A 13397-nucleotide genomic window follows, 5' to 3' on the forward strand; every position below is an offset into this window, starting at 1 on the left:
ATAGGAAAAAGCAAAAAAACATACTTTCTAAAAATAGTAAGTTGTTCAAATTCGTCCAAATCAATTGCGATCTTCGTCCTTTGGCCTTTCTAGGCACTTTGACGGTGTCCTGACTCTAGAATCACTTGGTTTGCAAAAACTATCTTTCAATCTCTAGGACTCGAATTGTTCAAAACTGAGCAAGGCTTGACTAAACTGAAGCGGAAGGCCACGGAACACTAACAAAAACCCTAGAAAGCAGGAAAAAGAGAGGGGCCCCCAATTGCAATGGGGCGATGTGTGAAAAAGGTCACAACAGACCTAAAGGGTGTTAAAAACCATTTCATCCCAAATTTGAAATTCCTTATAGAAAAAGCATGCTGCTATATCTTTAAGCATACAATAAATTGCTTGCTGCAACCTGCTAGAAAATTTTCTAGTTTATTAATATACAATTTGTTTATCAGTTTAAGAATCATTTGTTTCTTCATCATCTTCTTCAGGTTTCACAAAAAATTCAATGTATGAAATACGATTCTGCTGCTGCTGATTGCCACAAGAATCTCCAGGCTGCAAATGACCAGGTGCTGGACGCACAGATACTAAATGTTGAATCTTCAAGAGCCCACTCGTCCCAATTGTTAGCTTGCTTCCCCTGTTATCCTTTAAAACGCCAGTTGGAATATTTGCAGTAGTTGCGCGAAGAAACTTATATTTGTACCTGCAGGATTAACTTGTTGAGAGAAATCATTTAAAGGGATTTTAATTTTTTCAGTGCCAAATTCACACTGAAGAAAGTGCTCTTAACATTAAAATTTTGTGAGCTGTTGTGAGGAAATATTGGATGATATCAAACAAGAAGTAACCAAGTTAGTTTTCTACATAAGGACATTACCCAGTCTATCTGGTTATTACCTGTATGAGACATAGCGATCACACTGAAATGCAATGAAAAGATCAAGTTGAGAATTATAAAAGAAATCAATCTGTAAAATAGAAACCCAAAAGTACATTCTCAGTACATGGATCTTGAAAGTAAAACTAAAAACTGAGTTAATTACTTATGATACTAAGAACTTAAAACTTTATATTTGGTACCTGCAAATCACCATGACCTTCACCTTTAAAAGTAACTACAGGAGGATCTGGATTTATAGACAGTTGAATGCTTGAGCCAGGCCATTCAAGGTCATCAATCGCTTCTTTCAATACAGCAGACTGGAATACACCATCAGAATTAAAATGCAATTTAAATGATCTTCCTTTTTCTCAAAGAAAGAAATAATACATCTGAGTTCTAGCAACATTTAAACTTTTCCCAAAAAATCACATACAGGCAAACTGTTACAGATTTATTACAACTTTGACAGATGTAATTGGAAGTTTTCTTTAATCAGATGTATCCTTTGCATGCCTCCCACAAAAGTTATTATACAATCCACTCTGATAAGCTTTTGAGAGAAATTCGATAGATTCCTTCATAAATCTTATCTGTGCTCTACTTATTATTACTATGAAGTTTGTACAGATATCCACTTGCACCAATTTCAAGATATATGGTCCATAAATTTCTTTGATCTTGAAGTCTAGTATTATCTAGGTCAACGATCTTATCTAGTTTGTTTGTGTCCAGACAAACATTACCTTAACTGCAAAGCTTACTGGCACACCAGCCATATTCTCTGCATTGTAATCCCAAGGAATGGTATCTGGAATCCTTGTCCTGATTTCAGCATATATAGAGGCATTGTGCAAATCACTTGACCTATACATTAAATGACAGTAGTTTCAGTTTATTCTTTTGATTATGGAGACTGACAAAGTGAAACATGAAATCATTATTGATATGCCTAGTATAAGGGCCTTTCATGTCTCTGATAGAATGAATAAAAACAGTTCTGATGCCATGAGATTTGCATAGTAAATTGAAGTTAAGTTGGGAGATCTCTGCATATGTCAACATAAAGATTAGAGCTATTCTACCATCTATAAGTTTTCTTACCACAAATCATTCATCACTAATGGTTACTAGAACCCTGTTTTAGTACTTCCTTGAGCATTACTAACCTAGAAATGTCCAGAAAGTCCAAGGTAAAGAAAGAAACTCAGAACTTATAGGGTAAAATGTAATTACAAAAATTTTTAAAAAATAATCATTTCGGCACTTGTCATAGGGCACAGTTTTTTCTGCCAGTTTTTACCAAATTTTTTGAATAAATTATGCTCTGAGATTCTTTTTCCCAATTATTTGTCATTTAATTGTCATAAAAATGTGATTTAAACGTATGAATCACAATTACTTGCAACTGGAATGATCTTTTCACAACTTGGACAATTTTTATGTGAATTTGGGTAATTCATTCTACATTTAAATGCACAATTTTTTTTTGTTCGCTTTCTCATTCAGCAGGTTTTTGACCTTAACCAGAGCAATTTCCGAGCATTTTGAATGGGATTTTAAGTTGAACCTAAGCATTTTGTTAACATTTTCAACAGGAATCAGAGCATTTTGGATGGGATTTTTAATTGAATCAGACCTCCAATAATTTATGGAGCAATCATCCTTCAGGTTCAAATTTTTTTGAAATTTTCCAACAATCAAGGTTAGGGATAAGTATTTTTTACATAATCCTAGTTGCTGAAATTGTGTGTATGTCATTAATGTACAATATCAATAATTGTCAAGGAAGATTAGCCAATTGACCTTGACAAGATCGATCAAAATTATGAATTGACATCAAATGATGAGAAGCCAATTCTTTATGAAGATTTAAATCAGCTCCCTACATATATTGATCGAACTAGAAGAGGATTTACCCAAGGAGCCTCATCATTAAGACCTGCAAGAATCTACTATAGCATACTTCACGGCAACAAGAGTCATTGGCTCACTCCATTTCTTGTTATTTTGTACTTCAATGTTGAAACTTTGCAATATGTTACTATATATTTATAGTAATGAACTATCATACCATATTACTATGTATTATGGTAATGTAATCAGCAATCTAGAAATTAATGAAAAAAAAAAATTTCAAAAATTGACGATCTAAACTCTCATTTCTCTTCACTCTCTATTTATATGCAATTACGTTGCCTTTGAATTTAAAAAATAGCAGTTTTTTCACTTTTTTTCCTGATTTTTGGAGTCTTGATTTTTCCCAATTAAATCCTGTTTTTTTCTTTTTAAATTTTATCTTTCGGTTTGCAGGATTATTGTCAAAAAATACTTTTGCTACCATGGATTAGAATAACCAAAGCAATTAATCTATTAAGATAGGGAGAAATGAGATGCCAACCACATCTATTTTCCATAAGCTTCCATATAAGAAAGGTGATTGATGTGTATGCATGCATGTTTTTCCTTAAGTTGTCAATTTGGGTTTGGGTTTCAATTTGGCAATTCACTAATTTACAACCTGGATTAGGGCTGTGTTCACCTGTGATCTATAAATGTATGTATATTTATAAACAGAGATAACCATAATTTGCACAAAATATACAAAATTAAATACAAAAAAAGCTGATAATTAATTATTCAATGTCAAATGTTAAAGATAAATCAAAATTGTTTGGCTACTGCAACTGCACATAGAAAATCAATTCAAATCATCATTTTACTCTTTATTGAGAGACTCAACATCATCAATTGGTTCATTAGAAACTTGGAACCACAAGCAACAAATAGTGCTACTCCCACTAGCTGCACAATGCAAGTCCTGTGTAGCAAGCTAGTGCCCCTCATCCTCAATCACGAACAAGTAAAGTCATGCAACAAAAGCATCCAAGTCAGAATCGTCTAGCATTACATCCCAATGCCTTGTCTTCTCCTCTTGTACTTGACTTGCCTGTGTGGGACAAACCATAGGTTGGAATGCATATATGTCAAGACCTCTACCTGTTTCGCTACCAACAGGCTGACTGTAACTAAGTGCATAAAGAAGTATATACTTCAATTCCACTAAGCTGAAGGGGAACTCCCTCACTATTGAGATTTGAAACATATTCAATACAAAATTTGGAATCATAGTTGCCAAGAAAAATTAAGAGTTAAACAATTAAAAATGCATAAACATAATAGAACTTTCATGGCAAGCAATTGTATGTAAACATATCCTTGGCCATGGAGGTACCACCACATATGAGCACCCTTCTTGTATTTGTTTGGAAGGATGTTAAGGCTGTGACCTATGGAAGATATAAACTTCCCAAACTCGCCCACAACTATGTGTCTACATATATATCAGAGAAGAGTACAGTGAATGCCCCCTTGTACCCTTCACTAACTTCAAGGTCTTTGTATGGTGGTGCCCTCTTGAGCAAAAAACGTTTCTTCATGCTATAATACTGAGAAGTCAAAGCCTGAGTTATCAGGTTCTCCCCTTAAAGGCCACAGTCTCATTCCCGACAGGTCCAGCAACAGGAGCATGTCAAGAGCAGAAAAGGCACATCCCTATCGCCCCGAACTCGTACCCAACCAGTCCGGTGACAGGAGCATATCAGGAGCAAACAAGGCACATCCCTACCACCCCAGGTGCACTCCTACAGCCCCCAAGCGCAAATTTAAAAAAAAAAAAAGAAAAAACTGTCAAACAAAAATAAAAAGTATTTCTTAAAGATTTAAACCTAAAAAGTGCTCCCAACCGTAGAAAAGTCCATTATATTTCTTGTTTGCAAAAACAAACATATTTTCCCACAAACTCATTCTTGTTTTGCTATTTTTGCATTTTGGAAGATTGATTGTACTTTTTGAAGGATTGAAAACTGCCGAAGGGACATATCTAGTTTGCAAAAAGGACATCTATTGATCTATTGATTGTACTTTTATGAATTTTTTCAAGTTTTGTTTTTTAAAATAAAAGAAGTTTTAGGATTTTCCAAAATTGTTTTTTGGGGTTTGTTTTGAACTTTTATTGGTTTATACATATTGTAGGGTTGTATTTTTTTTAATTTAAAATTTTGTAATTTCCTATAACGTCAGTCTATTTGGAATGACGAATGACTACTAGTTCAAGTTCAGCAAGCCTTCAAGGAAATAATCAATTTAAATATGATCAAGCATTCCTCTATAAAAATATGTTATGATGCTCGGACAACCTTCAAGAGGTGGGGCTTTTATTTATAATTGTAATCAATGTGGGGTCTGTTGATGTGTTTTTTAGGCACATGCGAACACAGAATAAAATACCTTAAGTATCTTATCCTCTCTTGAACAAAATCTCTCGGATGCTGAAGATAAGCTTAAGGATCATTCAAGAAGACTCCAAGGTCCATGCATGTAGGATCACTACGTGTGGATAAGCTTCGTTGGTCGTTGTGATTGCTGTTTCATCTTTGGGCATTTATGGTTCGAAAAGATTTCATAAAGTGGTTTGCAAATGATATGCAATGAAGTTCTTTCCTAACACTATTGAATAATTATCAAAAAATGGCAAAAGATGAGGGTTTAGAGAAGTTCTAAGCTATCATAAATGAATGAATGAAGAATGACACAAGTGACACTACTAGTTGTAGCATAGCCATACATGAACAACTCCACTAGAACTAGTGCAATCTTCTAAGGATGTTTGGGTATTTTCAAATCATTACTGATCATAGACACCATTGGTTGAATGCATATCAATGATTGAGCAATAATCGAACTTAAACAATTTTAAGAGTTTCAGTTGACCACACAAGGTTTGCTTACAATCAGCAAGAAAGCTAGTGGTATGGATAACGAGCTTCACAATATATATCAAGTGCAGCATTCCATCATTTAATCTGATGTTTAAACTAACATCAAAAGATTGACTTGAGAAGATAAAAGAACCATGCAATAAGCTTCAAGGATTGAGCAAAAACACCATAACTTCAATGTTTTATTGATCCAATAGCCAAACAACAACAATTCTTCAAGTCTTTCTCTTGTCACTATTCTAACACTATTACTCTCTTGTATATTCTCTTCTATTTTATTGCTATTGCTATTAACCATTACAAATGAAATGAGCGGAGTTTATATAAGACTCCCAAATACAATGAAGGGCCAAGATCAAATGAAGATCAAGGGCCAAGATTTTGCCACCTAAACCCTAATTAGGGTTTGATACAAATGAAAACCTGTTGATGTGTATTTTGTACACGACCAAACACAGAATAAAATACCTAAAGGTACCTTATCCTCTCTTGAATAAAGCTCCCGAATGCTGAAGATATCGCAGAAGGATCAATCGGAGAAGCTTCAAGGTCCCTGTTATGTAGGATCTCTACTCGTGGATAAGCTCTTTGTGGTATGATGTGATTTTGCTGGAATCACAAGGGGACTTACACTCGATGACCTGAACGTCTGATTTGCTGGAATCGCAGATCCTATTAACTAACTGGAAGACAAACAAATGGCAAAAGATGCAGGGTTCACGAAGTCTACTCTACTACCTAGAATGCGAGAAGATGGATGAATGACTAGGTGGAGTCCTACTGGGCTGGGTCTCACCATCAAGTTGAACAATTCAACACCAACTCAGTGCGATCTTCTGGGGGATGCTTCAAATATATTCAAATCGGACACCTTCAGATACTAATCATCATTCAAGTTAATGCATGAACAATAGACGTGTAACGACTTGAGATTAAGCTCATTTTATGCCAGTTGACCACGCAGGGCACACTTACAATCAGTAAGAGGCTAGTGGTATGGATTAGACAGTTCCACACAGGTGCATTCGACGACTTCTTTCATTCAATTTAATTATCTATCATCTAAAATGAAGATTCAACAAGAGACCATGCATATTGCAACAAAACGACATATTTCACCATATCTTCAATGAACAAGAAGTCTTTACAATTAAGGCAACAATGTCTTGTCTTCTCTTCCCAGTCTACTCTAATTGCTACTCTACTACTTATTCACCGACTATCAACTATTTACTAACTATTCTCTATTAGCTAACCATTCACTTTCTAACTACTGACTAACTATTATTAGCCTTTACAAATGAGGAGCCAAGGCTTATATAGCGCCCTTAATACAATTCGATGGCTCTGATCAACTTGAGATAAATGGCTGAGATTTTACAATGAAAACCCTAATTAGGGTTTGTTACAACAAACTCAATTCTGGCCAATGAAAAAATTGCATTATTTGGACACATGTCCTCTCTGGGATATTTGACCAATGGATAACCGGGGTAGGTACATCGAAGTTTGTGCCATCTTTGATGAGTCAGGTACATTGAATCTGGACACGCTGAGGTGGACCAATCCGACTAGAGGAGTGATGACTGGGATGCCACCTTGTCTGACACTTGCAACTTGGTAGATATTCAATTTGATGATGCTGAGAAGCTAACTTTAATTAACTCTTCTGAAACTGTCTGCCTCTTCAACGAACCCTTGCTTTAACCTCCTTTGTCTTCAATGTGCAGGATGGTTGGTGTACCTTTCCTTGGAACGCTGGACTGGAAGATGTCATCCTTGATGATGCTAGACTGGAGAAGGTCGTCCTTGTCTTGGCCTGGTCTTCTTTCAACTGCAAGACAAACCAAAAGATGATTAAGGACACATAATATATTTATTCTAACATAGCATTTTCTTCCTTAAATCATCAACAAAAGATATTAAAATGAAGTTAGTTCAAGACTCTTTCCAAGGGACAGACCCTATAAGAATTTCGCCCTGGACCCTCTAGAAGGGTCAGGAGCGAAATTTACATTCCTGGCCAATTTAGACCTCTTTTCAACATTACCTCACAACCAGCACTTTGCCTGGCCGAAACAAGGTGAAGAATAGGCTTCCCTAAGGATTTCGCCCTAGACCCTTTGGAAGGGTCAGGAGCGATTTTCTTGATTAGGCCTCAATTACCCCATTTTTTCACTCCAAAATCCTCCAGAAGGTGAGCATATGCTTGTTTTAGTCCAACAAAGTCTAGGGATCCATCCTTTTAGCTTCTAACATGGGCAAATTAGGTGATAATGAGAATTTCGCTTTGGACCCTTTGGAAGGGTCAGAAGCAAAATTCCTTCTTTAGGCTTTATTTTACACTTCCTTTACTTCAATTCACCCTACAAGGCAAGAATATCTCACTCCAGCCTCAACCATGCCATAGGTATCAAAATCTTTTCTTGACACAAAGAGGAAATAGTGACTTTGATGAATTTCGCTCTGGACCCTTTGGAAGGGTCAGGAGCGAAATTCACTTTTTAGCTCAAAATTCACATTTTTGAAGGTGAAACATCTTTCCAAGGCATTCTAAATAGCTTCTCTCACCCTAGTATAGACCTGACTTAGCACAAAATTTGGAGAAAAGGATGGTTTTAGTGTTTTTCGCTCTGGACCCTTTGGAAGGGTCAGGAGCGAATTTCTTGCTTGTAGTTCACTTCTTCATCATTTCAACTTCAATCCACCTCACAAGGCAAGGAAATGCTTCTCTTCTTTCATCCAGCCTAAGTTTAACTTGATTTTGCAAGGCAAAATAGGTGATTGAAGGATTTTCGCCCTGAACCCTTTGGAAGTGTCAGGAGCGATTTTCCTCCTCTGACCTAAAATCATCATTTCTGGAGACAACCATCAACTCAAGGACAATCACAAGGGCATCTTTTACCTTGGTCTAGGCATAGCTTAGCAAAAATTTGAAAGGAATAGGTAGATTTTGGGATTTTCGCTCTGGACCCTTTGGAAGGGTCAGGAGCGAAAATCTTGTTTTAGGGCTATTTCTCCATCCTTTCAACTTCAAATTACCTCCAAGACTTAGAACACCTTGCCTCACTCCTCTCTAGGTCATAAAATCAAAATCTTGACTTGATTTGCAAGGAAAAAGGGATGATCTTAAGAATTTCGCTCTGGACCCTTTGGAAGGGTCAGGAGCGAAATTCTCATTTGGCTTCAAAATTTGCATTCTTTGGCGACCAAAATCCATTCTAAGGCAATCCAAATGACTTCTCTCACCCTTGTCCAAGTTTAACTTTGCTCAAATTTTGGAAGAAAAGATGGTTTTTAGGACTTTCGCTCTGGACCCTTTGGAAGGGTCAGGAGCGAAAATCACTTTTAGGCTCAATTCCTTCATCTTTCATGGTTTCTAGCAGCTTAAAGTCACTCTTAGGGGCAACTTCTCCTTGATTTTACCTTATCGCACACTTAATCTAGCAAAAAATTGATAGCAAAGAGAAGTTTTGAGAAAATTCGCTCTGGACCCTTTGGAAGGGTCAGGAGCGAAATTCTCATTCTTGACCAAATATCATCATTTTTTCAACTTGAAACTTCTTTGCAAGGTAGAATTTCATCTTTCATTGCCCTAGGAACAAGGTTTCATGTCCAAGAAAGGTCAAAAGGTAGGCTTATAAGGAATTTCGCTCTGGACCCTTTGGGAGGGTCAGGAGCGAAATTTCCTTTCCTAGCTAAAATCCCTTATTTTCATAACTTCCAAACACTCTCAAAGGCTAGATCATGTTCATTCTTCTTCTCATCATGCCTTGGACATCAAGATTTGGCCAAACAAGGAAAGAAATGCCTCTTAGAGAGATTTTAGCTTTGGACCCTTTGGAAGGGTCAAGAGCGAAAATCTTGACTTGGGATAGATTCTTCATTTTTTTCAATTCAAAACAACCTCAAGAAGCAAAAACAAGTTATTTCTCTTCCATTCATGCCATAAAAGACCAAGAACTCGACCTTCTTCAATGCAAAAATATGAGTTTTTAGGAATTTCGCTTTGGACCCTTTGGAAGGGTCAGGAGCGAAATTTCCTTTTTAGTCCAACCCTTCATTTTTCAATGCTTTCAAACCTTTCAAAGGCAACAAGAATATCCAACCTTCCTTCCAAGATACCCTGCAAATCAAAAATTAGCCAAACTTAGGAGGAAATGAGCTTTAAGAAGATTTTCGCTATAGACCCTTTGGAAGGGTCAGGAGCGAAAATCTCATTCCAGGCTAGATTGCTCATTTTTCAAACTTCAAACCACCTCATAAGGCAGAATTAGATCATTTTCCACAGTAGGAACAAGGTTTCAAGCTCAAACAAGGTAGTAAATGAAGTTTATGATGAATTTCGCTCTGGACCCTTTGGAAGGGTCAGGAGCGAAATTCTCCTTTAGGCCAACATCTTGTTCTTAAAAATCAATCAACTCCATCTCCAGGCAAAAACATATCAATTCATCCTCAAACATGCCTTAGAAACCAACACTTAGCCAAAATTGGGAAGGAAATGTAGGCTACAAAGATTTTCGCTCTGGACCCTTTGGAAGGGTCAGGAGCGAAAATCAAGATTTGAGCTTGATTCTTGACCTTTTGAACTCCAATTCTCTTTGAGAGGCAAACAAAGACCCTTCTTCCACATCCCCATCAAGATCCTGCCTTTAGCCAAGTAAAAATGAGAGCTTTCAAGAATTTCGCTCTAGACCCTTTGGAAGGGTCAAGAGCGAAATTCACCTTTCTAAGCTCAATTCACCTTCACATTGGCTTGACTTTGTCCTCGGCTATATCTTTGATTTATTCCTTCCATTCCTTAGCCAAATTTGCTCTACCACTCACTGACTTCCTCGAACTCAAACGGGACACCACCAGCAAAACCAAGCCTAAGGAAGACCTTGAAAAATGCCCTTAACTTGGAGCATCAACTGACTCACCCTAGCTCAAGCAGAGCCTGCTATCCAATGATCCTCCTGACAGCACTCACCATGCAAAAGCTAACAAACTAAAACCTAGAAGACCCAGAAAACAAACCCTAGAGAGCAAAAAACAGGGGTCCCCATTTGCAATGGGGCGATGTGTGAATACGTCACAACAAAACCCCATCAAGATAATCATCATCATGAATCAACCAATGAGAAGATAGCATGTGCCGACACAAAAATCGAGGAAGCACCCTCCAATAGGAAAATGAAATGCCAAGTGGGATCATAACAAACTTTCTTCTAGAACCTTGTTCCCTTTCTCCTTTTCATTTCTGGCATATTCAATGAATCTGGATGTCATACTTTCAACTTCAGAAATTGGAATCTCACGTAGATTCTTCATTCGTTCTTCTAGGTGGATTACTTCATCAAAGGCTGCAAGAAGTGTTATCTCCCATCCATGCTCGAGTTCTTTGTCTTATCAATAAGGAACATAGAGGTATACATATGATCCAACTGTTGTTTTGTGATCAGTCCACCTTCTCCTTGAAAGATGACTTTTATCCCGTCCTCCAATTCTTGAATGTCCACATCTATTTCAATTTCTGTTTTTTGTCAAGAATGACGCACATCACCTCAATTACCTTGTCATGAATAGGATGGATGGTATCTTCAACTTGATTACATTTGTTGCTAACGTCTTCAAAAAGGAGTTTCTTCATTTGAAGCAAAGTCGACCACTATAATAGATTAGGATTTGCTTCCTTTCTAATTACCCCTTCTTGTGTCAGTATATGTCTAGGTGCTTTCCTTATTGCTTGCAATACTGGGATGGTGACATCTTTAGCATGAGTGAAGGCATCAACTGTCACCATGAGGTTATGAACTATCTCAAGAACATGAATGGCTCTACCAAATATTTTCATCATATTTCTCACAAACTCATTACCCATTGTGAAAGATTTATTGACCAATGCATCTAGAAGTTGTGCTGAGTTTGCTATCTTCTCCATATGGTTTACCAAGAAGCATTAGTGGAGGTGTGATTGTTGGGTCATGTTGCCTTAGTGGTTCCTTTAATTGATGGAAATAGCACCTTTTGTTCTTCTCTATTTCAGCCTTTAGCTTCTCATTGACCGCCTTCACTGAATCGGTTGCTTCATCCATGGCTTGCTCAGAAGTAAGTGGACCTAAGTCAAATGTCTCCAAATCATATTCATCTGCTATAATCCAATCCTCATACTTATCTACTACCAAAGTAGCAATCTGTATCTTCCTAGAGCCTATATCGTCTCTTATTACTTTAGACATCTTTGAAGCTTTCTTCTTTTCAATGATTTCTTGAGGTCCATTTAGAAGACTCCAAATCAAATGCTTGTTCTTCTTCTTCCGCTATTACCTCCTTGGCAAGTCTTTCCTTGAGCCAGTCGGGGATAAAAGATCTTCCTTCTTTTACTTGCACTTCTTCGGGCAATGGCTCATTTCTGGGAGGGGAAGTTGCTTCATTATTATCTCCTTGTTCCTCATCATCACAAATCTGGATATGAAGGGTTGGATTTGATGATTCTTGTGGCATTTTTCCTTTATCTTGTCTATCACTCCTGTCGTTTTGTATTGTAGACTCCATTGATTCATCGACTTCATGGATCACACTTTCATCTATCCTTAGATCCTTGCCTTGATTTATTTCTCTCTCATGCCTAGAAGAAGCACTAGGAGGCTGATCAGAATTTGTCTTTTGTTTCTTCTTGGATGTCTCTTTCTTTCTTTGTTCATTCTTCCTCTTCGATCCTTTAGAATGAGAAGTGCTCTCACTTACACTTGCCCTTTCTTCTTCTTTTGTCCTTGTCTCCAAATTGAATGTCATTGTTACATCTTGCTCCTTCAATTTCTGATGCTGAATATCTACCCATCTGCGTGTGCAAGTTAGGACTTGATTCATCAATTCCCTCAAATCCGTGACTTCCTTTTCATCCCAATTAATCTTTATTCCTTTATCTTCCATCTCATAGGTAGATTGGATATATCTACCACTATCTTGTGCTTGATCAGCCACTCTATAAATTTTACATTTCTTGATGAGATCAAGAGGCAGCCGGGAGTGCATCTTCTTCTTTATCTCCAAGTCATCTTGAGCATTCATCCAAAAGTCTTCTACTTGAAACACATGTTTATGCTTTCTTCCAGCCATTTCTTCTATATTGCCATAGGGATCAAAGTTATCTCTAGAAGCAAATGGTGTAAACAAATAGAGAGATAACTCTTGCTCGGCACTTTCAGCTATTTGAAGGAAAGGATAAACTTCTTTTGAATTCCCAAATGAAATGGAATTAGTGATGACACCTCCATGTTTGTACCTTAATGACTTGGTACATGATAACAATTGTCTTGCCACTTCAAGTAGTACTATCCTGACTATTGGATAACGTGGCAACATATAAGGAGGGGAAGGACATCCTTGGACCCTTATGTATGTGAATTTGGGAAATTGAATGAACCATGCACCATATTGTTTGACAAGTGCTTGTACCTCCAAAGACAATCTCTGATGGATTCCACCTTGTAGAGTCCTAGTGATGTGCATAGTGAAAGTATCATTGACTGTTCTATAGTGTTGTTTAGGTGGGTGATGCAATATTTCATAGGAATCACAAACCCTTATCTCGCTAGGCCTCCTTCCGACTCTGCCTCTATGTGGTAGTCCCGCATATTCATAATTCCTTGCTAGAGAATATATGACATATGAGCTCATGTGGAATGACTTGGTGGGAACTAACCTTCTCAGTTATACATCTAGGCTATTACTAATGATTCTTGCCCAATTGATCA

The 13397-nt window shown here is 37.2% G+C and overlaps 1 protein-coding gene across 2 annotated transcripts in view; it reads right to left on the reverse strand.

Annotated features, from left to right (window-relative positions):
- Positions 1-343: 343 nt before the first annotated feature.
- Positions 344-13397, reverse strand: part of LOC131068472 (uncharacterized) — a 42071-nt gene continuing 29017 nt past the window's right edge. Inside the window, exons 4-7 of one of the 2 annotated variants that reach the window (XM_058003662.2) lie at positions 1624-1744; positions 1078-1197; positions 895-917; positions 344-700 (exon numbers count right to left, since the gene is read on the reverse strand). In XM_058003662.2, the coding sequence (XP_057859645.1) occupies positions 448-700; positions 895-917; positions 1078-1197; positions 1624-1744 (517 nt within the window). In that variant the 3' untranslated portion in view covers positions 344-447. Of the gene's footprint in view, positions 701-894; positions 966-1077; positions 1198-1623; positions 1745-13397 lie in introns of both variants that reach the window. The other variant, XM_058003655.2, reaches the window with a different exon arrangement.

This window comes from Cryptomeria japonica, chromosome 11, assembly GCF_030272615.1.
Source record: "Cryptomeria japonica chromosome 11, Sugi_1.0, whole genome shotgun sequence".
Classification (NCBI taxonomy): domain Eukaryota; kingdom Viridiplantae; phylum Streptophyta; class Pinopsida; order Cupressales; family Cupressaceae; genus Cryptomeria; species Cryptomeria japonica.